The sequence below is a fragment of the Poeciliopsis prolifica genome, unplaced genomic scaffold (genome assembly GCF_027474105.1).
Source record: "Poeciliopsis prolifica strain line A6 unplaced genomic scaffold, Auburn_PproV2 SCAFFOLD013, whole genome shotgun sequence".
NCBI lineage: Eukaryota > Metazoa > Chordata > Actinopteri > Cyprinodontiformes > Poeciliidae > Poeciliopsis > Poeciliopsis prolifica.
In genome coordinates this window covers 2,508,213-2,531,307 of record NW_026562388.1, presented here as the reverse complement: position 1 = coordinate 2,531,307, position 23,095 = coordinate 2,508,213, and the positions used below count along the sequence as shown (strand labels likewise).

Sequence of the window (23,095 nt, the reverse complement as noted above, 5' to 3'; positions counted from 1 at the left end):
TTGGATGCAACGATGATACGCCAACTGTCGGGATGATTCTGAAATATTCTCCTGCGCTCTCTCGCCCCGGGGGCGCAGATTAGTCCGTGTGGGTGTTCTTCCGACAAATCTAATAAAATCATACAAAACCATTGCTCTTTTTTGTTTTGTTGTTGTTGTGCAAACCGTGTGCAAGTGCTTTTTAAATGTTGTTTAATGTTAGTATTATGTCATATCGCCAGCAACAGTAAGACCTATGACTCATCTGATTGAATAATGTTACATTTAAAGAGCAGATGTCTTAGATGCTTTTAAGATGGACACTATCTCATTATACTATCGGTTTTTGTATGCGTAGAAGGAAATTCCTCCATGTCAAGTAGCCCATTTTAACCATTAAGTATTTATGCTGTCATTCTCTCATATGACTAATCTTTTTGTTTTTGTTGATGTTTGATATTCCAAACAACAGATAAATAACCAAATAACTCAGGCCATACACTACAACACAAACAGCATTTCCATATTACATATTACATATATTGCATACGTTCCTCCCTCCTTTTATTGACATCACATAAAACAGTTGGGTAGATCATTATTATCACTCTTCCTTAAAGGGATGATTCAGATACTTTGAAGAGGGACTCTACTGAGAGGTTATGTGCACTTAATTCACCTCACACCATAATTTTGTTATTTATGACGGATTTCTTTCTCCCATTTTGGTGTCAACCTATTACAAACTAGACGGACACATAATAAATATAAGATTAGAAGGTCTATCTTCTGCAGGAAGGCTAATAATTTCTCAAAATCTCTCAATAGAACCTCACTTAGAGAATAACCTAGATTATGATTTCTTTACGAAAATAAAAATAAATAACCTTTGATTTCAACTGTAGTCTACTCATCTCAAATATCTATATACTGTAGCATATTAAAAATAGTAGTGTTCTACAATTCAGTCAAGATAAATAGTTAAATAAACTAAAAAAATGAAACAGATGTTGATACAAAGTAGATGAAGTGTCAAAATTTCTGTCCAAAAACTGTTTTAATTCCATTTTCTACTTCCGTCAAACCTCAAGGAGACAAGACGGGCTTTCAGCAGGGGTGTAATGATCGCAGTTTTCTGGCCAATCATCGATTATTGATCTTAAAAAGCCTGACCTGCTGACTCCGATGTAGGACGATACCAATTTTGTTTTGTCTGAAATTTGTCCAAATAAATCACGAAAGTCACAGAGTTGGAAATGGTGGGATGACTATCGTAAGCTGGATATGTGCAGAAATGACCTGGTGGGCCGGCCTGTCAGTCAAACCTCTCTCACAGGAGATCAGAGGAGTACAGCGGCTGATTTTTTCTGCAGTACAGAAGTTTGATCAGATCGGCTTCCCATGCAAGTATCTGTCGATCACAGATGTCTTAAAATTAAGAAAATGGACGCCGAAAATTCGGCTGGCCGCTAAATTGGTGCTCTACAGTGACTGGTTTGGAGTAGCCACTACTGAGTACTAATTTGTTTGTTGCTCATCAATTTGGATCACCAAGAATGGAAAAAAAGCTAGGCTGTTAATCAAAGAGCTCTAAGAGGGAAGTAGATGTTGTGAAAAATTATACAAATTTTCCAGGGACCATTTAAGACTTCAAAAGTAGTCAGTAGAATTTTTAATTTAATCCTGAGATTGTCTGGGACGCAGTGGAAAGACGCCAGAACGTGTTCATGCTTTAATGTCTGTTAAAAGATGAGCTGCAGTATTCTGGACATTTTGTAGGCGAAGTAGAGATTACTTATTAAAGCCAATACACAAGGCATTGCAAACTTTCAAACAATTGGTGATAAAAGCATGAATCACTTTTTCAGCAGCTTTGATTGGCAGAAATGGGTTACACTTTCGCAATTAGACATAATTGGAAATAGCTTGATTAAACAACAGCAGACATCTCTTTCATCTCGTTCAGGGTTTCTCAATCCAGGTCCTCAGGGACCGCTGCCCTGCATATTCTGCTCCAGCACACCTGATTTAAATGGTAGCATTAGCTCCTGTATGCCATCAAGTGGTGCAAAAGTCTGTTAATCACCCATTTATTCAGGCCATGTGTCTGGTCGAAGGAAAACATCTGACACAGTGGCCCCAGAGGAGCAGCAATGGTCTAGTTTAAAAGCGCTATAAGAATTTTTTTTTTCTTGGGATTTAGTAAATGTTTGACCTACTTCTTTTACGTGATTTCAATTGCTAAAGTGTGTATTTTTTGGATTAATGGGCAGATAAAACTGGACATGAGGGTCAACGATGGATCCCTGACGGACTCCACATGTCAGATGAGCAATATCAGAAAAAAAAAATAAAAAATTCTCACGTAAGCAGAAAAAACATTGCTGGTCAGTTAGGACTAAATGTAGAAAATAATGTAACCTTTGACTCCAACAAATTACTCAAGTCATGACAACAGACTAACAGCTGAGTTTCCAGAATCAAAACAACGTCATTAAAAACTCCTGGAAATACTATTTCCATCATGTGGTGGGATTTAAAGCAACAAAGATATTTATCTTAAGTGTTGGCAGCAATAAATCTCTGCAGTCAAGTAAAAACAACTTTCTCTAAAATCTCTCGATTTTGATTTGTTGTCAGTGAGCTCTGTTGTGTCAAAACTTCGCTCCCATTTTTTTAAGAGGGGCTACCTAACAGCATGTTTAAAGGCAGCTGTGACAAGCCAGCTAAAAAGACAAGAGTGTAAGACTCTCAAAGGATAATTTCCAGAGCTGCATCTGACATACAGTGCCCATAAGGCCAGGAAGTGTCACTAACAAGGCTGAACATGAAGGAGGTAAAGAGAGACTTGTGTCATGAACTGCAGAGGGTCTCAGAGCTGAGAACTTCCTAAACATTTCACAAAGTTCAGGAGATTCAGCCATGTGACCAGCATCACAAGGATTTACTGAAATAAAAAGCAGAATGAAAAACAAACAAATCAGAGGTTTGTGGCAGCCATTCCCTCTGACCTTTGGGGAAAATGTCTTTATTTATACCGAATAAGAATAAGATAAGAGACTTATCTAATGCAATTAAGCTTATAACTATTCATTGTCCCTCAACAGAAACCCATGTTTCATATCTAATCGTCAGCAACAGCAAATGTGTGTTTCTAGAAAATAAAGGCATAGGGAGAGTTGTCTTCTGTAGATAAGCTATTGACCTTCATCACATCTCAATATAGATGTAAAAAATATTCAAACTGAACTGGACTTGTTTTACAAAGATTAAAAACCAAAAAGAAAAATAATCCCGCATCAAAAAATTCTGAACCTTCTCTTTAAATGAGAGCACGTCTTATTGTTCTTTTTTCGTGCATCAGTTTCAGCAACCATTTCAGTCTTGTTTGTATGCATGTTCTTTCTTTCCTTGTTTGTCTGCATCAAAATATCTGCCAAAAGGCCTTTTAGATTTTTTTTCTCTGTCATTGCAATAAAATATTGTGCTTGATTGTGGACAACAGATGTTCTAAAAAAGCACTCTGTATGCAGATGAACCTTATCTGCAGAGATTTGACACCAAGATCAACAGAGACATGTTCTATGCTCTTCCCTGATTTTGGATAAGTAATCAAGCTGCCTGCAAGAATATTACTTCTCATGAAGGAAAGTAAAAAAACAAAAACAAAGAACACACTCCCTGAGCCATCATTTCCTGGGTCGATTTTGGTGTTTTTGCTACCTGTTTTGGAGCTGCCGTCCAAGCGTGTGTTCAGGCTTTCAGGTTCTGATGAAAAACGTAGTGAAGGCGTAATTACAATGCAGCTGCTTTCAGTCCAAACAGCTGGGAGTCAAGGTCCTCCATAATATGTTGGTGTAAAAAGGAAAAAAACAAAAAAAAATTATACACCATGCTGGCCTTTATAGACATCCAGAATCCTGTTTGCCCTTGAGCAAGGCAGGCTTTTACGTGGTATAATTAGCTTGCTGGTGAGGGCTGGAGAGATGCGAGAGCTTCCCGAATTTGACTATGTGTAAATGTACGCACCGACAGTGGATTCCTGTTAAAAATGAATAAATAAATAAAATAAAATAAAACTGCAGACTCAGCACGTGCCGCAAATCATCCGAGGCTCAATAAAGGTTTAAATATAGACATAACAATTGTAGCTCCTGCAGGAAGAAAAAGGGCAAAAAAAAAACATGCACATCTATTTTGAATTAAAGCTGCAGCAGCCACCGCAAGTAATCCCCTCTTGAAAGTTATTCATTAGAACAACATTAGAGGAGTTTATTCACACTCCGTTGGCAGAGTGAACTAATGACAAGCACAGATGCACAAAATTTATGGGGCTACCACCTTATGTTCGCCACATAGAAAGCGTGGCAAACCTTCTTTAGTCCAAACGTGATCCATCATTGTTTTTGTAAGAGGACAACAAGTAAGAGTGATTACTTGCAAACATCGATCTGGGGAAGGTGAAGCAGTTTCAAGGCATTGTGGCAACATTTCATTTCGATATTGGCGATTACCCGTGCCGATTCACTCACCTGCAGTTTTGAGCCACGCGTATATTTTTTCACATAAGCACAGAACTGAACTTTTTAGAGCCGCTATCCATGTTCCACTCTCCAAGAAACGGGATCTTCGGTGCAGCCACGCTGCTTTAATCTTCCTCTGTCTGCATTTTATGCACGTCCTTGTCTCCACTTTTTCCTAACACAGAGCTCATGACTTTTGAAATTACTTTCGCCGAGCCATTTTCTCCAGCTTTTTGCCCAAAACCAAAGCTGACACTCAGAACAAATCAGACGCCTCTCGGTGATACACCTGTTGGGTACGGTGGGGCGGCAAGGGGGGCAACAGATTGGTTTAGATTAGCTGAGGCAACAAAACAATTTTACAAACAAAGCTTTGTAGATGAGTCGGCTTATGCACTGCAGGCCCAATTAGGGATAAACAATGTTCTTCAGGATTAATTTTATCATTGGAAAAAAAAATGACACCAAAAAGTCTAATAACTTGAAACGTCCTGATCAAAAGGAGCCACTGTTTGTACCGTTTTGTGCCATTGTTGCATATTTTGTTGATTCTAGCAGATTTTTATTATCAAGCTTATTCAAAATTGACTAAATGATAAAAATATTAACAAATAGACCTAGATATACTAAAGTTGTTACACAGCACATGTCTCAGCGAATGTTAGAGAAAAAGGGAACTATTAGAAATAAATAATAGAAAATCGGATGCGTAGATTTCTCTGCTTTGAACTTAACTATTTTACATGAAATGACACCAGGCCTGATGTAAGCTTCCCCGCTGTGAAGAAAATGAAGCGAGAGACCAAACTCAGCCGCTGTGACATCTGACCCGTCCCAAATGCCAGGAGCGGTCATGAGAGCATATTCTGTCAAACACACCAGCATAGTCGAAAAGAATCCATCCACCAAGAGCCGTTTCCCTGCCGGGGATTTATTTTGATTTATTTACTGCTTTTTGTGCATTTAAGCAAAGGCTTAAATGTATCAAAGTCTTATTGAACAGTTCTGAAGCCCCATTTTTTCTTTAGTAGTTTCATCAAATGTGATCAAAAATTCAACAGTGGACTGAAATTTGATACATTTTTGAAAAAGTGTTACAAAAAAAATGTACAGATTGAAAATGTGAACGTTATTTGCTCTGTGACGAATAAATAACATGCATTTTTCTTTTGATTGTTGCGCACTGTTTCAGTGCCACACCGGGTGCTCTTTCTTTCGCCTGGTCCTTGCTGGATTCTCCTGTTGTTTCCTTTTATCTTCCTATCCTCTTGGTCCCTCTGATGTTGCAAATGTAACCTTATTATTTGGATTCCTTCACTGTCTTTGGCTCCATCAGTGTGCGCTCCGGACAGTCTATTTCATATAATCTTTTACTTTCCTCATTATTGTTGCCTGGCTGTGCAACACAAACACCAAACTTGACAGTGATTCTATGAAATTATGAAAAATCTCACAGTGACGCAATTCTATAACTAACATGCTGTTTTTGAAAAAAAAAAAAAAAACATTTACCATTACTGCATAGGTACTCAGATAACTTTTAAACCTAAGATTGCATTTAACATCCAACATAACACTCGCAGTTCAAATGAATAGCTGAATAATTCTTTTTAAAGCGTCCCATCGCTTCTTCGACCTGCTCAAAAAGCAGCAGCCATAGCTTTTGAATGCTGTTCGTAGAGTTATTTATTATTTCTTATTCTGGAGACAGGGTCATGCTTGAGAGAGGTTAACAGATTTACAGGATTTAAATCGAATGAGGAAGGTCATCTGACTTTTTTTTTTTTTTGTTATCTTATGCCCTTTGCTGGCAAACCAAGTTGGATGCAGGTAAATCAATTGTCTTGCGATAAAAATCGGAAATAGGCACCTAATCAATAGTGTAATATTTGTGGCAACTCACTTGATTGTGCAGCTTTCACACTCTGCAAAGTGCATTGAGTTTTTCTTGTATGCAATTGTGAATTTAAAGGCAAAGGATCAAAAAATAGTGAACTCTTATATTGATTTGTTCTTTGAGACAAACGAGAATATCTTCCATTATAAAGCACTTTAAATGCCTCTTAATCAAACGTAACAAGTGAACAACTCTATGCTCCGTGATTCCTTTTGAAACAACAGATAAATTGGTGTCTGTCAAATCAAAGCGTGTGCAAGAAATCATAGAGCAATGGAAAGGGGAACTAATTAAACAGAAATATGAACACAGTTTTATTAACCACCCTTATCAAATGTAACATCTAATTGTCTCTTGAAATTTAACAGTTGAAGAAAGACTCTTTTACTAAAATAGCACCAGATGTATCTCCTCATTTTTATACTTCTTGAAAGCATCCATAATTTCAGGGATATAAAACACATGGTACCAAACACTAGGATTGCCACACTTGGTCAAAATACCTATGTCTTTTAGATATTGTCCCAAATCCAGGAAAGCAAGCAAAAAAAAAAAAAAATCAAACCTGGAGACAAACAAACATGGAAGTCTAATTTAGTCACTTTAGACTGTGCAGACTTTGAGCTAACTTCAGAAATCAATTGTGAGATTCAAGCTGCCAGTGTACTCTCAGTTTTGTTTTCTTTATTTTATTTTTATCCAGCTCTAGAAAAAAAAAATTACCATCCAAGGACAGCTTCAATTTCAGGGTGTCTTTACTGGAGACGAAACGGAGCCGTCTGCCACTTGTCTCCTCATTCAGCAGGTTGAGACGAGAAGGTAATGCCTGAGTGCAACGTGGGGGAAAGGAGTGGAAAATTAGCCGAGTAAACTGGAGCCAGTTGAAGCTGTGTGTTAGGAGCGATCCAGCCAGGCGCTTCAAGCAAGATTATTGCTAAAACGCATTAAAAAGACAAATGAAAAATGAATACTTTCATTGATTTAAACATATTGTGCTGGTCGTTCATATTCCTGAACGTAGCAGTTAAATAAATAACGTCATTAAATGTCCTGTGATGTGAAAAAGTGGCACACATTTCTGTTTTCCTGAGCCAAAGTCACTCCAAAGAAGACTTATTGCCAGTTATCACAAATGCTTAATACCAGCTGTTGTTGACATGGACAACACAACAAGACATTACGATAAGGGAATAATTACTTATTCACATTTGTTTCAATAGCATTTTATGCATTTGCAAATTAAATCATCATTTGAAAAATGCATTTTTGTATTTAATAAAGTTGTCTGATGTTAAAATTATGTTTTGAAGATCTAACATTAAAGTAGGACACCAAAAAACAAAACAAGAGAAATCTTTAAGCCAGCAAATTCCTTCACTACATAGCTGCACAAAATAAAATAAAAACAAAAAATAAAAAAGCACACCAAAACTAAGTGTTATAGGAAGTGACAGCTTAAGCCTCATAGTCACACAGCAAAACCCCACTGTCTCATAAGAGGCTGTGGTTCAATTACAGCAAGGTACTCAATGTGGTGGACTGCATTTACTGTGAGAACTACAAGCTAAACACGGCCCTGAACAGTGTTTTGGTCACCTGGGCATGGACAGTCAAGATTCAGCCAATATTAAAGCGAAACCTCAGGGTCTCAAGAAAATTGCTCTGAGTCGCTTTATTCCTTTGCCACTTCATTGTTCTACTGTACATCACATGCAGGAGTTATTAGTTCATCCTAAGATCAGTGGCAAATGGCCGGGCCAGGAGAGAAAAAATGAAGTATTGTCATGGATTTTCATTTGGGATTGCCTCTAGACTTTGACTGGTCCACATGGATATGTTTTATCTAAATCATTCCATTGTAGCCCTGGCTGTATGGCTACTGGGCTTCAATGGACTTTGGGGACTTTTTGGACTTCACCCCAAAATCCCAAATGACTATTTGGATTTTGGGACAAAATATTATTGGAGTTTCCAGGTGGCTTTTTTTTTCTTCAACCCCCTTTTTTGCTCCACTCTGCTTCCCATCATTTCTGCTCTGTTTACTGGTTCTTGGTGGGGGAAAAAAAGCTTTCACAAAGCATAATGCCACCATCAAGGTTCACCGTGCAGGTGGTGTGTTTTGGGTGATGTGCAGTGTTGAGTTTTCCACCACACAGTGCTTTGCATGTTTTGGATCCGTCTAAGAGCTGGCTGGCCTGTGGGAAATGTTAAGCAGGATGTTTAGTGGCTCTTTTATGGAACCGTGGCCTTTTTTGTGCAACCAGCAGTGGCAAGGTTTGTTGAGTGTATGACTAATGCTTCATTTTGTCATAATGTACTTCCACCTGAGGTTTGGCTCTCTGCAGTTCCTCTGGAGTTGATATGGTCTACTTGACTAACACACTCTATAGTCTGTCCCTGCAGGTGGATGGTTCTGTATGTATAGGTTTTCGTCTGGGTTGTTATTTTTTGTTTGTTTGTTTTTAAGTGGAGGGATTGATCAGTGCTCTTTGAGATTAATCCTTGTGGTATTGTTTTATAACCTAACCCTGCTTTAAACTTCTCCACAATTGTGTTGTTTGGATTTTCTGTGTTCCTTCATCCTCATGATGCTGTTTGTTGACTAATCTTCTCAAACAAACCTCTGAGGCCTTTGAAGAACAACTGTGTTTATCCCAGGATTAAGTTACACAGACTGATTATGTAACTTCTGAAGGCAGTTGGTTGCACTGGATTTTTTTTTCTCTCATAATAGAGTAAACGAGGATGAGTACAAATACCTGCCACACATCTTATGGTGCATTCACACCAGATGCGTTTTGAGCGTCAGGCGCGTTTACATTTAGTCTTATATGGAAGCGTCGAGTTTCAAGCGTCAAGCGTGACGAGATTTTGAACCACTTGACGCGTCCGACGACTCAGATAGACTTTGAATGTAAACCTGACACTCAACGCGTTTGGTGAGAATGCACACGCATCAGACGTGAAGCGTCAAACGCAATTGGTGTGAACGCACCTGTAGAGATCTAAATTTAGAAAACAAATTCATGGATTATGTATTGTTGACCAACGGCATAAAAGATTTATATAACATTACAGGCATTTCTGTTTGTAATCCACAAACTGAGGTTTGAGAGGTTATGGGGTGCAGATACTTTAGTTATGCACCACTTTTCTATAGTTTCACTTAGGACTGGACAGTAAATCAATGATACATGTTTTGATAAACATGATCAATAGCAATAGATCATACATCAGATGGAGTAATAAATTTTACTGAACTATGATCCAGAAAACAATCAACAATAATTGGTTGACGGACATAAAACGCTTACATTGTTACATCCATATCTTCCAACCCTTGTTCCCCTAGGGATGCATGATACTGAAGAAAACCTCAAAAAGCATGCAATATTTGCTAGTAAATGTTAAATTGGAAGGACTTGTGATCAACAAGCAAATAATGAAAAAATGTTGATTTGTATTTTATTAAGTGAGAACCGAAAGGGATTATGTATTTACATCAACTTTCGCCCTGAATCTCAGCTCCCCATTTAATAGCGAATCAAATTCACAATTATGAAGCACTTTCGGTTTGTCGAACACATTAACCCAGATTCGGACTTCAGTCCGATAGTCCATTGTTCCCCTCCTCTGTCCTGGTCGCTCCTGCTTCCAAATGTCTCCCTCGTCTTTAATTAGCTCCTTTATGCCTGCTCTTGCTCTTGAAATCGTTGATTTGTCTCTGTGCATATTCATTTCCTCACTCCCTCGCCCTTCATCTCTCTGTCATCTCTCTTATAAAGATGGATGAAAGAGGGCTATCAGGCAGTCTTAGTGGAGAACTCAGTTTATAAGGTGAATCAAGGCAGGTCATTCATTCACAGTAAGCTCATCCATCCTGGGACTCGCACACAAACACACTTCATACACACTTCCATGACTCACCACAAGCACCCACTGGCAAACCGACCGCCCCTGAATGACTTCTGTCTCTCTGGTGTGTTATTTCTCTCCTGGGAAGTCTGGGTGTTACGTATTCAACAAATGGAGCGAAAGAATCCCTTCTCTGTTAGAAATTTGCTCATTCACACATTTTTGAGACTGCAAAAAAAAAAAAAAAAAAAAAAAAACACAAAGGTAGACACACACACCCTTAAAAAAGCAATATCACGCATACTCACAAACACACTCTGTTCTCAAAGCTTTTGGCATCTCATTACTTGGGTGGTGCACCTTCACCGCTGGGGCTTTGTAAATAAATGTGTTCCCCTCTAAAGTTTCTACTCCTCACCTCTGCTCCCGTGGGCTGACTGCTAATGAAATCACACCACTATGCGTCAGCACTGTTAGCATCACCCCCTCCTGTAAGTAAATAACGCCGGCGTCGCTTCGATCCGGCTCCCTGCGAGAGATTACCCAAACAAGGGGGCAATCATCGTCGCCGCCGAGTTGTCGAGACGACCCAAAGCAGCACAGTTTGCCCCCAACGCGGCGGCGTTATTAATCCAAACTCTCGTCGCCACCTCCGGCAGGTTAGCAACTCAGCCAGCGTGGAAGATAAAAACCGGGCCACGTGAAGCGAGGCTGAGTTATGAGCCAGAAAATCGTGATGATGGAAAGCCGGGTGAGGTGTTCGGAGAGAGGAGCGGCGAGCGCATCACCAGGATGTAGTCTGTTTGCGTTTCTTTAGAGCAGACGAATGAGTCGGAGGGGAAAATACCATTACGGTGGCAATCATAACTCAGATTAGCCATCCTCTGTACTTCTCTCAACCGTTCGGCTCGCGAATCAATCACCATTGCATTCGGCACGCTGCTTCAGAAGGTGCATGGGGAGGGCCACCCCAAAAGGACAAATTCTCCACCCAGCAGAGAAAACAGCGCTGTCTATTAGGCATGGACAACAATCGCTCTCTTTAATAAATAATGGCAGCTATTATCATCATAAATAGCGAGCGGGCCAGAGGCTGTTTTGTAGGGGGTGGATTGATACATGAATCCGTTCAGCATATTTCTGCTGTGGGCTTGTATCTCTGCAAACTGACGGGATCAAAGAGGAGCCTCTGACAAAAGAGGCGCAGATGCAGCGTGCTGAGATGACAGCACTCGCCGACGCTGGCTCTGCACTCAGCACTAACGCTGGCTGACTAGAGACCTGACTAACCAGTCCAGAACAGCACATTCCTCCCGTTGCTGATGACATCAGGCCCTTTCGCAGGCCCGAGGAGACTCATTAAATCTCGGCTAAATATTAATGAAACTAAACATTCTGCTCAGGATTACTTCATTTACTCACACTGACACGGAGGCATTTGCATACTCTGATGTGCGCAATGCATTTTGGTTTGTTCCCACCGGACTGCCGTTTGATTAAAGTGTGGAATCGTGCTGGGGGGGAAGAAAAAAGAAAAGAGAAAAAAACTTCTTCATGGATATTGCGTGAGGCCCAGAGCTCTTGTCGGATCAGTCTGCATCGCCTTTTGTGTCATAATGTTTGTGTACAACCAGCGTTCGACGGTTTCTCCCTTCCACAGCAGCTTGAGATGCTTGGGGGAAGAAAAATGCTGATGTCTCTGTGTCTTGATCACTCAAATTAATTTGAAGTTATGCTGAGAACAATATTCCATCAAATGGATTGTAAATCATTAGCATTTCTACACAGGCACATAAGTAGGTAGCAGAGTCTCGCCTCACTGTGGCTTACAAAAGTATTCATACTTTTGTAAACATATTTAGTATATTGTCACATTACAGCCACACATTTAATTGGTAGTTTTGTATTTTATGATTGACCAACAGTAGGAAATTAGCTAAATGCATTTGCATGTACTTTTGTGTTCACTACCATCTTTGCACATAATTTAGACCTGGACTTTGGCTAGGTCATTCTAGCATATAGGCCTACATTCACTTCGATCTGAACAATTTCATCGCTCTGGTTGAATGTTTGCAGTCGCCCTGCTGTAAGGTGATTCTGCACCACCGTCTAAAGACTTTTGCAGCCTTTTAACAGGTTTGCCTTTTGTAGCCACTGACCAGCTTCGAGTAACTCTGGCCAGATTCCCTGCAGCTGCTAAAAAAAAAGAAGAGCATTCCCTCAGTGGGATTCTGCCATCATCAACTATAGTGGTGGAAATGGTGTGTTCAAGATAAGGTACTCTGTTTTTTTTCCACAGATGGTTATGTCCTCAACAGTTTTTCCACATCTAGTGACAATCACATTGTCCCTTGCAAAAAAAATAAAAAATACAAAAAATAACGCATAGTCAGAGTGGGATTAGGAGCCTATATCCTAGCCTGCCTAAAACCTGGACATGAATTTTTAATTTTGCAACTCATCGCAATAGATTCTAAGTTTGAGCTAGATTTGAACTTTGGCTGGACCACAGTGACACACGATTGAGCTTTTCTCTGAACCTTTCCCTTGCAATGAAGTCTGGCCTATTTCTAGTAAGCTCTGTAATGTCGAACTGGCATATTGCATACTTCATGGGCAAACGTTAGCGATTGAAGCAATTGTTTCTCAATAGCTGAGGATCCAAATCCTCTGTACGAAGCAAAGTGTAGAACAGGAAGCTGTTTTTTACCAGGCTAGCACCATCATTCTAGCCTCCATTTCTTTAAGGCTGTAAAAGGTTTTCCTCCTTGTATCTGCCTCCATTCATCATCCAATCAACTCTGACCACCTTATCCATCCATGTCGAGGAAATTCCTCCTCATAGCATGATGCTGTCAGCGCCATGTTTCATTGTGGGAGCTGAGTTCAAGGCAACTTGCCTGGTTATTATCTGCCACATATAACAGACAATGTCAGTTGGTTTCACTAAATAACAGTTGCTCCATGACAAGATTCCTGTAGCTGGGGTATGGATGTCTGCAGTTCATTCAGAGTTACAAGCCTATTGCCTTGACGTTTAGTACAAGGCACCAATCCCGGCGCTCACAAATGAAAGATTTTACTTACCTATGTTCAGTCGGCTATGCTCGGTTTAACAAAGATGAACTAAATGAGCAAATCCTATTTTCTTTTCTTCTGCTCTCTCGCACGTACCCATTCCCATAAACTCGCAGCCTTTAGGGAAAGAGAAGGCATGGCCTGTCAGGACGTTTATGGCTCCTCTCACAATCACTCAGGACTGCAACGGTATTTTTATGACTGCCACTGTAAAGCCTCCATTTTCCCAACCAGCCACAACAACAGCAAACTAACAAGATCCTTATGTTTAATGGACTCGATACACTTTTACCTCCAGCCGCCCCCAAATTGTTGCCGGCTACAGCACAAGAAGCCTGAGCAACAGGAATCCATTTCCTTCTAATCAAACCTAATTCCAAGTGTGTTTTACACTTTGTGCCTGCCGTTTCATTGCGCTTCCCCAAGGGCCCCGATTTTGTGCTTACTTTTTCCCCTTCTCAGTCGCTCTACTGGCAATTGTGGGCAGAAGTGGATTGAGTCAGGGCAAATGGTATTAAGCGACGATAGGTCAGACTGACGTGGTGCTATCTCCATCAAGTGTTAGCAGTGAGACAAGACTCAGTCTGGCCTAATAATTTTTACATTACTGTTCATCGCTCTCCAAACTAACATTATGTTCGCTTAGATAACCACAGTCATTCCTTGTGTTAAGTGGCTCAATGCTTAGTAGTCCTATTATTTGGGTGGATAAGTGTGCATGTGGCAAACTTGCGCAGGCGCATGAACTTCACTTAATGAATTAGCACGCATTGCAGTTTTTTATGTATGTGTGTGTGTGTGTGTGTGTGTGTGTGTGTGTGTGTGTGTGTGTGTGTGTGTGTGTGTGTTTGCCCACATTTCTGCTTACGCCTCATCTGCATTTGTGTCTAGCAGTGCCAGGCTTCTTTCCCTCCACTAAGTTTAGCTTCCACTTCCTGGCAGCGTGGCTGAGTGAGATTAAAGTCACCCAAATAAGTCCCAATGCCAGGAGACAGGAGAAAATTAGAGGAAAATTAAGAAACACCATTTGCATGCACTTAAAAATGGCCATGTAGCCGTCTGGTTATCCTTTGCCTGGTCAGCGCGAAGGAGCGCCGCTCAAATTGCTTCATTAACCATGCAAATACCTGTGACCGGTCTTAATGCTAGGATTTTATTTTGGGCTTTGAGAAAGAAAACCTGGAGAAATTACACATTCAGCTGTTTCAATTATGTATGAGATAATGCAAGAAGAAGCCAAAAAACCAAACGAACATCTTCCCGGTGTCGATGCGTTTCGTTTGGAGGCATAAATAAGAAATGAACTGGGTCTCGCTGCTTCCCCCTACACCCTCCCTCACTGGGTTCTGATTGAATGCGCTCATGTTGGTTTTTCTTACTCCACATTGCCCACAGATCCCAGAGGATTTTCTGCTCAAGTATTCCCACCTCAGTCTGCTTGCTCGGTAGCGATGCATGCCTGCTCGAGTACCCATGTGCGGTGGTTTGTTTGTGTGGTACGTGTGTGTTTTTGTTGCATGGATTTCTGCACACATTTTTTATGCCGAAATGTGTCACATTTTATAAAAATTTTGTTTTGATAGAGGTGACAGTTCAGTTCAAGGTCTATAATAAAAAAAATGCATTAAATAAGTTGCGGCTTTTTTAGTAGTTAACCAATGTTAACGAATAATAATTTGGCTAAATCAGCCATTTGTTTGAGTATATACAAACGTATTTAGGTGTACACTTTGCCGATTTGAAAGTAATTCATTTGAATCACTGATAAAACTAAAAGAAAATGACAATATTGAATATCAAAAAGTAAGACTGCTAAGAAAAATAAATTAGATTTTTCAGCATTTGGATATTAAAAATATCAATATTTGATTGATTGTCAAACTCTTAATTTCATATTTTATACCAGAGTAATTTTGATACTGGTTGTTGGTGGAAAATTGTCTCCAGAGCATGAGGCTGCCACTACTGTGTTCTACCAAGGAGAGTGTGTGATTATGGTGTTGTGCAATGTTTGGAAACAGAAAATCTTCAAGTCGTGTTTCAGATTCTCCATCTTCCCCATCATTTCTGAACAACTTCACTGATACCAGTGAGGAAAAAGAAAGAAAGCTGCCGCCACTAAGTTTATTACAGTGCATATTGCATAAAGCGGCCACAATTCTCATTTGTGACCTGATCTTACCTGAGCAGACTTGTTCAGGCCCCACCCACGTTCTCACATCCCCGCTAAGTTACTTCCCATATTCACTGCCACACAGTGAGAAACACACAACTTTGTAGAACTGAACAAGATATTAATCGACTAGAGAAGTCGATGGAGAAGGGGATTTAATTTAAGTGGACAAACCATGTCTTGGTTGATTTGGTTGTCAAGCTGTACTGTCAATTTGGATAACCCGAATGATGGTTGAAATGTAAAAAGCTTGTGATTAATAAATTAATATACACAAGTGGATTTGTCCACCACTATTCACACCTTGGTGTGCTTTTAACAATATGCTCACGTGTGTTGATACGTTCACTTGAACTGAATATGGTTGGTGAATCATCTGCTGCACATATGGTTTGTTCGAAGATCTGAAATTTACTAGATCAGCACTGCAAGCAGCAGTGTGGATTTCTTTTTTCTTCTTTTTTAGAAGAGGTAAGGGTTCAGTTCAAGGCTTGTAACTGTAATTTGCAGATGCAGGAGATAAGCTATGGATTTTATATTTTATGCCAGAATAATGCTGACACTTCTTTTAGTTGTGCTTATCTTTCATCCTTTTCTGAGTCTCTTTACCCTCATACCTGCATGTGAAGCTTTCCCTTGAGAATAGAAGATAAGACCTCAGAAGCAAAAAAAAAAAAAAAACACACACATGCACATACACAATAACAAGCTTCTGTTACATTTTTAACCATACCCGAAGTCCTTCACATTAGATCAACTCGGATTCTGGGTTGACCTACGGAGTAGAATTGGACATGACTTGCAAGATCAAATCTGTCTGTAGGTTTTCTTTTGCAAGGTAAATCCCCTGAAAAATATTGAGACATGTCTGTATTTCAGATAAACCCACCAATAGCCTGCAAACTTCCACCGACTGTACAGTCACCTTTCATCTTGTCTAGACATTGACATCATAATATCTTCTCTCCCTGTATCCCTAGGCTGATGCATCACAAAAGAAAAAATTAAAAAATCACCATGAATTTAAATATTGGATATGCAACAGCAACAACGTTGGCTCTGACCAGGAGCCAAAATAGGGGATGTCAAAAAACAAACAACCAAAAAACAAAATGCAAATTCAGGCCTCGATGGACTTTGAAGATCTGTTGTCTTTTCTTTATGCACCAGTTTGCACACACAATCATACACATGCATTAAATCTGCTGCGTCACGGGAGATCAACACTGATGCTTGCCAGCTCGCTTTTAAGACACGCCGGATTAAGCTGGAATGATGACTGTCAGGGATTTCACTGTTCTGCATACGCCGCCATACTTCCAAAAGCCACGTGTTGGGTTCTGCTATTGTTTGAAAACGGGCGTCAGTGAGCGGTTTGGGGATTTTCGTGATTCGGTATCAATAATAAATAGAATGATTTGTATTATACTGCTCCATTGTGAAGACGAATTTATTTGCTGGACTTGCACATGGCAGAGTAAAGCTTTCTGCTCCATGTAGGGTTACTGTTTTATTTTTGTTTGTTTTGTTTGTGTAGATATGATGTTGACCATTCTTCTTGTTGAGGCTTGGGAAAGAATACGATGACGTTCCTTTTAAGTCATTTTAATATTTTATCACATTATAGCCACAAACTTCATTTAAGTTTAATGTGACAAACCAAAGCGAGGTACATATTTGCTGTGTTCCCTAAGTTCCTTGTGTGAAAATGCAAACATCACCTTTCATGATTTTCTCAAAGAATAATTATATCTGGACTAGAAATGAGCAGCACATTTATATATATATATATTTTTTTTGTATAATTATTGTTGCTTAGAAAATTGACAAAGTATCATTTTCCTCTACATTCTGTTGGTCTAAAACATAAAAACACAATAAAAAAAATAATTGAAGGTGTTTTGGTTGCATCATGACACATGGTGAAAAAACCTTCAGTGTAGTTTAGGTTAAGATAAGTTCTGCAAGGTTTTACTGCACAATCAACTATTAAATAATTGAGATACACTCCACTAAAGGAAATGAGTGCATAAAAAGTGGCTGCAGTTGTAATAGCCAATCTGATCGCACGCTTTTCGTATCTTAGACTCCATTTTGGAACTTGTCAAATTTGAGTGCCCCATAGATTAAGAAATTGTTCCTCCTCCACTCCAAAAAACAGCAGAGTGCTATCTCATCTAATGGACTAGAACTCTTGGCTTAAGATAATATATCACCTTATCTCTTAAGAGTCACTTCATGGCTCCCAAATCTGCCTTCCTCCTTTTGCTCCTATTTGTTTTCTCTCCTGGCAGGCTCATCTAAACTACTGTAATGCTGCTGTTACCTCTTATTATTGTTCTCACGTCTTTACGTTTGAAGTAATTCCACTGTTGTCCTCGTTCAGAGTCTGTCTGGGTAAGAGCTCGGGTTTAGCACCAGGAATGTAATTGAAATGGCGAAGGAATCTTTCGAAAAGTCAAGCAGGCTGACTGTAATTGGGCGAGAGAAATAATGAAATAACGCTGGCGTGAAACAGCTGACACAGCCACGGGATGTCCCGCAGACGAACATTATTACAATTAATTTAACAATGATGTGTGTGCAGCATAAAGCTGGCTTTGACTTGCTAACAAGCTTGTTAATCGGGGTGTGTTTTTAAAACAATTCTTTGGGACTGATTGGTCCAAAAGTTTTCTTTCTTTCCAAGCATTTTGTCGTGAATCATTGACTCAGACGGATTACACTCTACAATACTTTGCATACGGATTTCCACCGTATTTCCCCCGGCTGCCTTCAGGTGCAGTGTTTATCTTTTATCATCACACATTGTCATGTTTTCTGAGCCTTTTGACAAAATGGGCATTATGTTAGTTTAAATCCTGGGAGTAATAGACTGAAAAATATTCACACCTGTAGCACCACCTTCCGCTGGCTCCCCGACAATCCACCCTCATCAATCATCCTCTTCACTGCCCCCTCCCCTCACAACAAACCCAATTCAAACGAACAGATCTTCCCTTGTCTGCCCCTACACACCTGGCTCGTTCCAGGAGGATGAGTACATGGGCCGCATTAATTCTCTAGACTTCAAATAATTTTCCTTTAACTGTCTCCAGGGACCTGAGGACTTTCAGTGGAGTGTTGCTTTGTTAGCTTTGTACTCCCCTGGTGGCACATTTCCATTTGAATGAATGCGCCTCAGTCGCAGTTGTGTTCCGACGTCTCATCCTCAACCCCGCGTCCATGTTTGCTTCGCGACAGTTATGTAAGCATTTGCTCCACCTGCATTGGACACCACCAGATTTACAGAGACAAGTGGAGTTTTGGCCTCACATGTCTAGAAATGCATAAGCAAACAGTATGAGGTTTTCTGTTGAGCAGGCCGGTGAAATTAGTCTCGAGTTTTATGTCTGTTCATGTTTTTTGGGTCCAAACAATCACAATCATTTGGAAATTATTATTATTGTATGAGTCTAGTACCTAATACTAATAAGAATGATGCTACCTCAATGGAGGATTCCACAATAACAAGAACATTATTGTAATGTTCTTATAATAGTTATTATCATTATTCCAAGCGTCCTGGTGGTCAGAGGATGCTCAACATTTCTCTTCGGCAGAATGTCCTAAACATTTTGCTGCAGTTATTCCTGAGTTCATATTCCTCTGTGGGTCATGTTTTATGTAAACTCTGAGCTACCCGACCGAACTTTACATTTTTGTCCTCAGATACAATATTTTAAACCAGCCTCCTGCTATGTTTGTATTTAAATACTTTCCTAAAATTTGACAACCTTAGTGGAATGATTTAATCGTCAGAATCAGAGATCTTAGCTTTCAGCACCTTTGTGGAGATGGAGGAATAGAATAATGCTCTCGAAGGCTTTTATGCAAGAGATTTTAAATGGCATTATTTGTGGTTACCAGGAGACATATCTCACAGGCTTTAATTATTAAAGATCTTTGGACTGCTACAAAAAACCATTTGGTTTTAATACTATCTCAAAGCCTAACTGCTATAAAGCCAGTATGAAGTTTTGAGGTAGCTGACCCCTATCTGAGCACTCCTTTATTTTTCTTTCTCTCATCAGGAGTTGTGATCTGTGAAGTTAAATGAAAATCCACACTACCTACTCTTTTTACTCTTCTTTTCTTCTTATTTTTTTTATTTTTATTTTTTTTAGTTTGACAATCTGAGGAGTTCGCAGATATTAATCATATTTTGGATTCCGCAGTTGCAAAAATCTCTTTTCTCATATCACAGTAGCACTCCTGCAGGAGGAGAGTAGGTCAGATAGAAACACAAATAAAAAAAATAAAAAAATAATAGCCTTGAAAATAAAGTGTTCTGGGAAATTCTGCTTCTCACACAAACACACACAAAAAGAAACTCCCAGTAATCACTAGTCTAAGCACTGCTGAAAAGTTTTCAAAATCTTAAGAAAGAACAGTAACAGACAGACTGCATTGTTACTGCAGATTCCTGTCTGTGGCATTCGACCTGCTCTGTTCAGGCCTCAGACTGAAAGCTGAAGGACGGAGAGACCTGAGCAAACCAAAAAAGGTAGCGCTTTTATTCTCAGACGGTTGAACCTAAGAGCTAAATTTATGAAGCAGAAAAAAACACTTCTGCCATTGAATTTTTTTTTTCCTTAATTAGCTGCACACCACATGAAAAACCATTATCAACCAAACTTTTGGAGCTTTTTTAGTACACAGAGGAGATGAGCATCCACTATAGCAAAATCTTTCCTACAATGATTGTCAACAGAAGCGAGATGAACTGTCATAAAAAGAAACCCAAAAAGTCCAGAAGAAACATGTGAGCCATGTTCAAAAATCAATAATGAATCAATATAGCACATAATCACAGTGACTTAGAATGTGACACTGATATGTTTATAGGTTCATATATTACTAAAAGGTAAGTAAACACCTAGATTAGACCTTTCACTCATGCTTAGTGACCTACGACAGTACCCTACTTTGGCTAAGTACATGAATCTGGAAAGCCAATTCATATGAATGGTCTTGTTTTTATAGTTCATCAATTCATAAAAGATTTTGATGTTAAACCCAGTTTAGTTACCTTTCAAATTGTCATTAAGGTGTTATATTCAATGTGAGAGTGAGGCTTTATTCAACAGAATGATCGCATGTTTGAAACCTTGATGCGTTCAGCTCCAAGGCATGCCGCTGAAGCACTCTTTATTGTAGTAGAAACAAACACATTCTTTTTCTCCAAGTGGATGTCTTTTGTGGTGTCGCACCCTCAATTTGTTGCTTTTGTTCTGCTGTTTTGTGTGACGTTCCACTTCCTGGTTCAATGGATGTGCAGCTTTCGTGAGTTGTTTTTGCAACCTGACTGGACGTGTTTGGGAGGGTTGTTGGACTGCTAGGGCTGACTTGTGTCACCACCGATTTTTAGGTTACAAGAAGCTGTGTGCGACTGCAAGGTGTCAATGTCGCTCCAAGGGGTGCCAGCCCAGCTGCCATTTACCGGTGTTGGAGGGCGGCATTTGTGATCTTTACGGAGGGTTGCAGTTCTCTTTGTTTTGTTGGGATTTCATGGGAATTGTCTGAGTGTGGGTGGGTTTTTCTGACTGCGGTCGGTGAGTGGGTTTGCATTGCGTGACAGAGATGGGCCTGGGGGCTGGATTGGTCCAACCAATGCAGCTTTCATATGCCCTTACTTGTACAACTCAATCCAAAATGACTTGCATTGTTGGCAGATTTCGACATTTTCATTGACCCAAGAAGATTGTTTCTTATAGGAAAGGCATTTATCAAATGCTTGTTTTTATTATGCATCTTCGGTGTTGAGTCTTTCAATTTAATGGTCTTCTTACCATTAGACAAATATTTACTTCCCTTCACATATTTTCTTGCAGATTCAAGATAGGACCCTGACTCAACCACCGCATTTTTTTTAATATTAAAGCAATCATAGGAAACTTTGCCTTACTATTGTTTATTTTTTTGTGAAAAGTGTCAATTTTACAACAGTGGGAAGATTCTATTACCCTGCTTGTTGTTGAGCTAATCAAACAATGTCATCAAGACAGAAATGAAAAAAAAAACACCTCCATTGTAAAGGACAGATCAGGCTGCAATTTCAATAATGAAGAAAATATATTCTTTCCATAATTGAGTCACCCTGCTGTTCTGTCATAATGCCTGAGATGGGATGTCATAATGCATTCAGAGCAAACCTTAAATCATCTATGGTCAAACTTTGCCTTATCTATACAAACACACCCACCCTACCAACCCCCTATCAACCTTGCCTGGAGCAGTGATAGGATGAAAAATGGATAGAGTCTCTCAAAGGAAGCAGGGGTGTGGGCATCTGTGAGCTGCATTCAAGGACAACAGTGTTGTCCATTTTGGAACTGTATGAAACAAGCCAGTGTTTTCGGTGGGGTTTGGGAATGCCGGCTCCTGGATGAACTGTGGATGCTACTGTTGTCCTGCCAAGCCAACTGTGATGTTGCAGATTAGATGCGAATCATTGACTCCTTGTTTGAATCAGTGCGCCTCTTTTCATTCAGAGTGAGAGATAATGAGCAAATATGACCACTTGATTATTTCTGATCTGTGTAGTGTTAAATTACCACAGTGACAGGAACTGCAGTCTCTAATGTTTATAAAAGCTGTGTTTAATGGTAGGTTAGCCCTAAGGTTTTTTTTGCGATATTCATTAATATCACTTCTGATCTTCTTCCTTCTTTTATCCCTTACCCTCTTTTCTGCCTCTATGTGCTCTTGTCTTTCATACTTAACATTTCTTGTTCTTTATATATCTGCTGCTAAAATGCTTCTAAGACTCTCTTTCATCTTTTTACAGAACCGGTTTCACCTCCAAATGTCGGCCCGTGTACCTCCTTCAACCCTTGGCAGCCTGCTGCTGGCGGTCCTGCAGAGTGGGGACGGGGACAGGGACAGAGGGAGCCGAGGAGAAGGCAGATGGGGAGGAGCAGCTGTGATCTGCCCTGGATGGGATGAAGGCAGCGACGGCTTGCTGACTCACCTGCAGAGGCACAGCGGTCCTGCTTGGCATTTGTGGGATATCATCAACCTGACGCTCATCACCGGCGGCAAAGAGAGAAGGGGGGAGGCCAGCGAGGAGAGGAGGGAGGATCAAATGGAAGAAGAGGCTTTGAACATCATCTCTTCCAGTTTCCTGCGCTCCCCCTCGCCGATCTCCTCCGTGCTTCTCATGGGATCTGACCCGGAGTGTCTCTCATCTGTCCTGCGAGCCGCTCAGCGCCTTGCCCCGGTACTTCCAGCGCTGCAGTGGATCATGGGATATCCTTTGTCCCCTGATTCACTGCACACTCTGGGAGGTCCCCTTGGACTGCTGGCCTATGGGGAGGTGGGACGCAAGCCGATAAGCTTCTACATACGGGACGCCCTCCAGCTGGTAGGCCGAGCAGTCACTACGGCCACCATGGTGAAGCCGGAGTTGGCGCTGGTTCAGAATTTGGTGAACTGTTACGACAAACCAAACAGGCATGAACTGCCGTCTTCTGGACAGTATCTTTCCAGGTATGGACATATGAGCATGTGCACACAGTTATACATGTTGCACTTATCAACCCTTGG

The 23,095-nt window shown here is 40.2% G+C and overlaps 1 protein-coding gene across 1 annotated transcript in view; it reads left to right on the top strand.

Moving 5' to 3' along the window:
* Nucleotides 1–23,095, top strand: part of grin3ba (glutamate receptor, ionotropic, N-methyl-D-aspartate 3Ba) — a 109,499-nt gene that overhangs the window by 39,707 nt on the left and 46,697 nt on the right. The window contains exon 2 of the mRNA XM_055038737.1: nucleotides 22,338–23,038. Within this exon, the coding sequence (XP_054894712.1) occupies nucleotides 22,338–23,038 (701 nt within the window). The remainder of the gene's footprint in view (nucleotides 1–22,337; nucleotides 23,039–23,095) is intronic.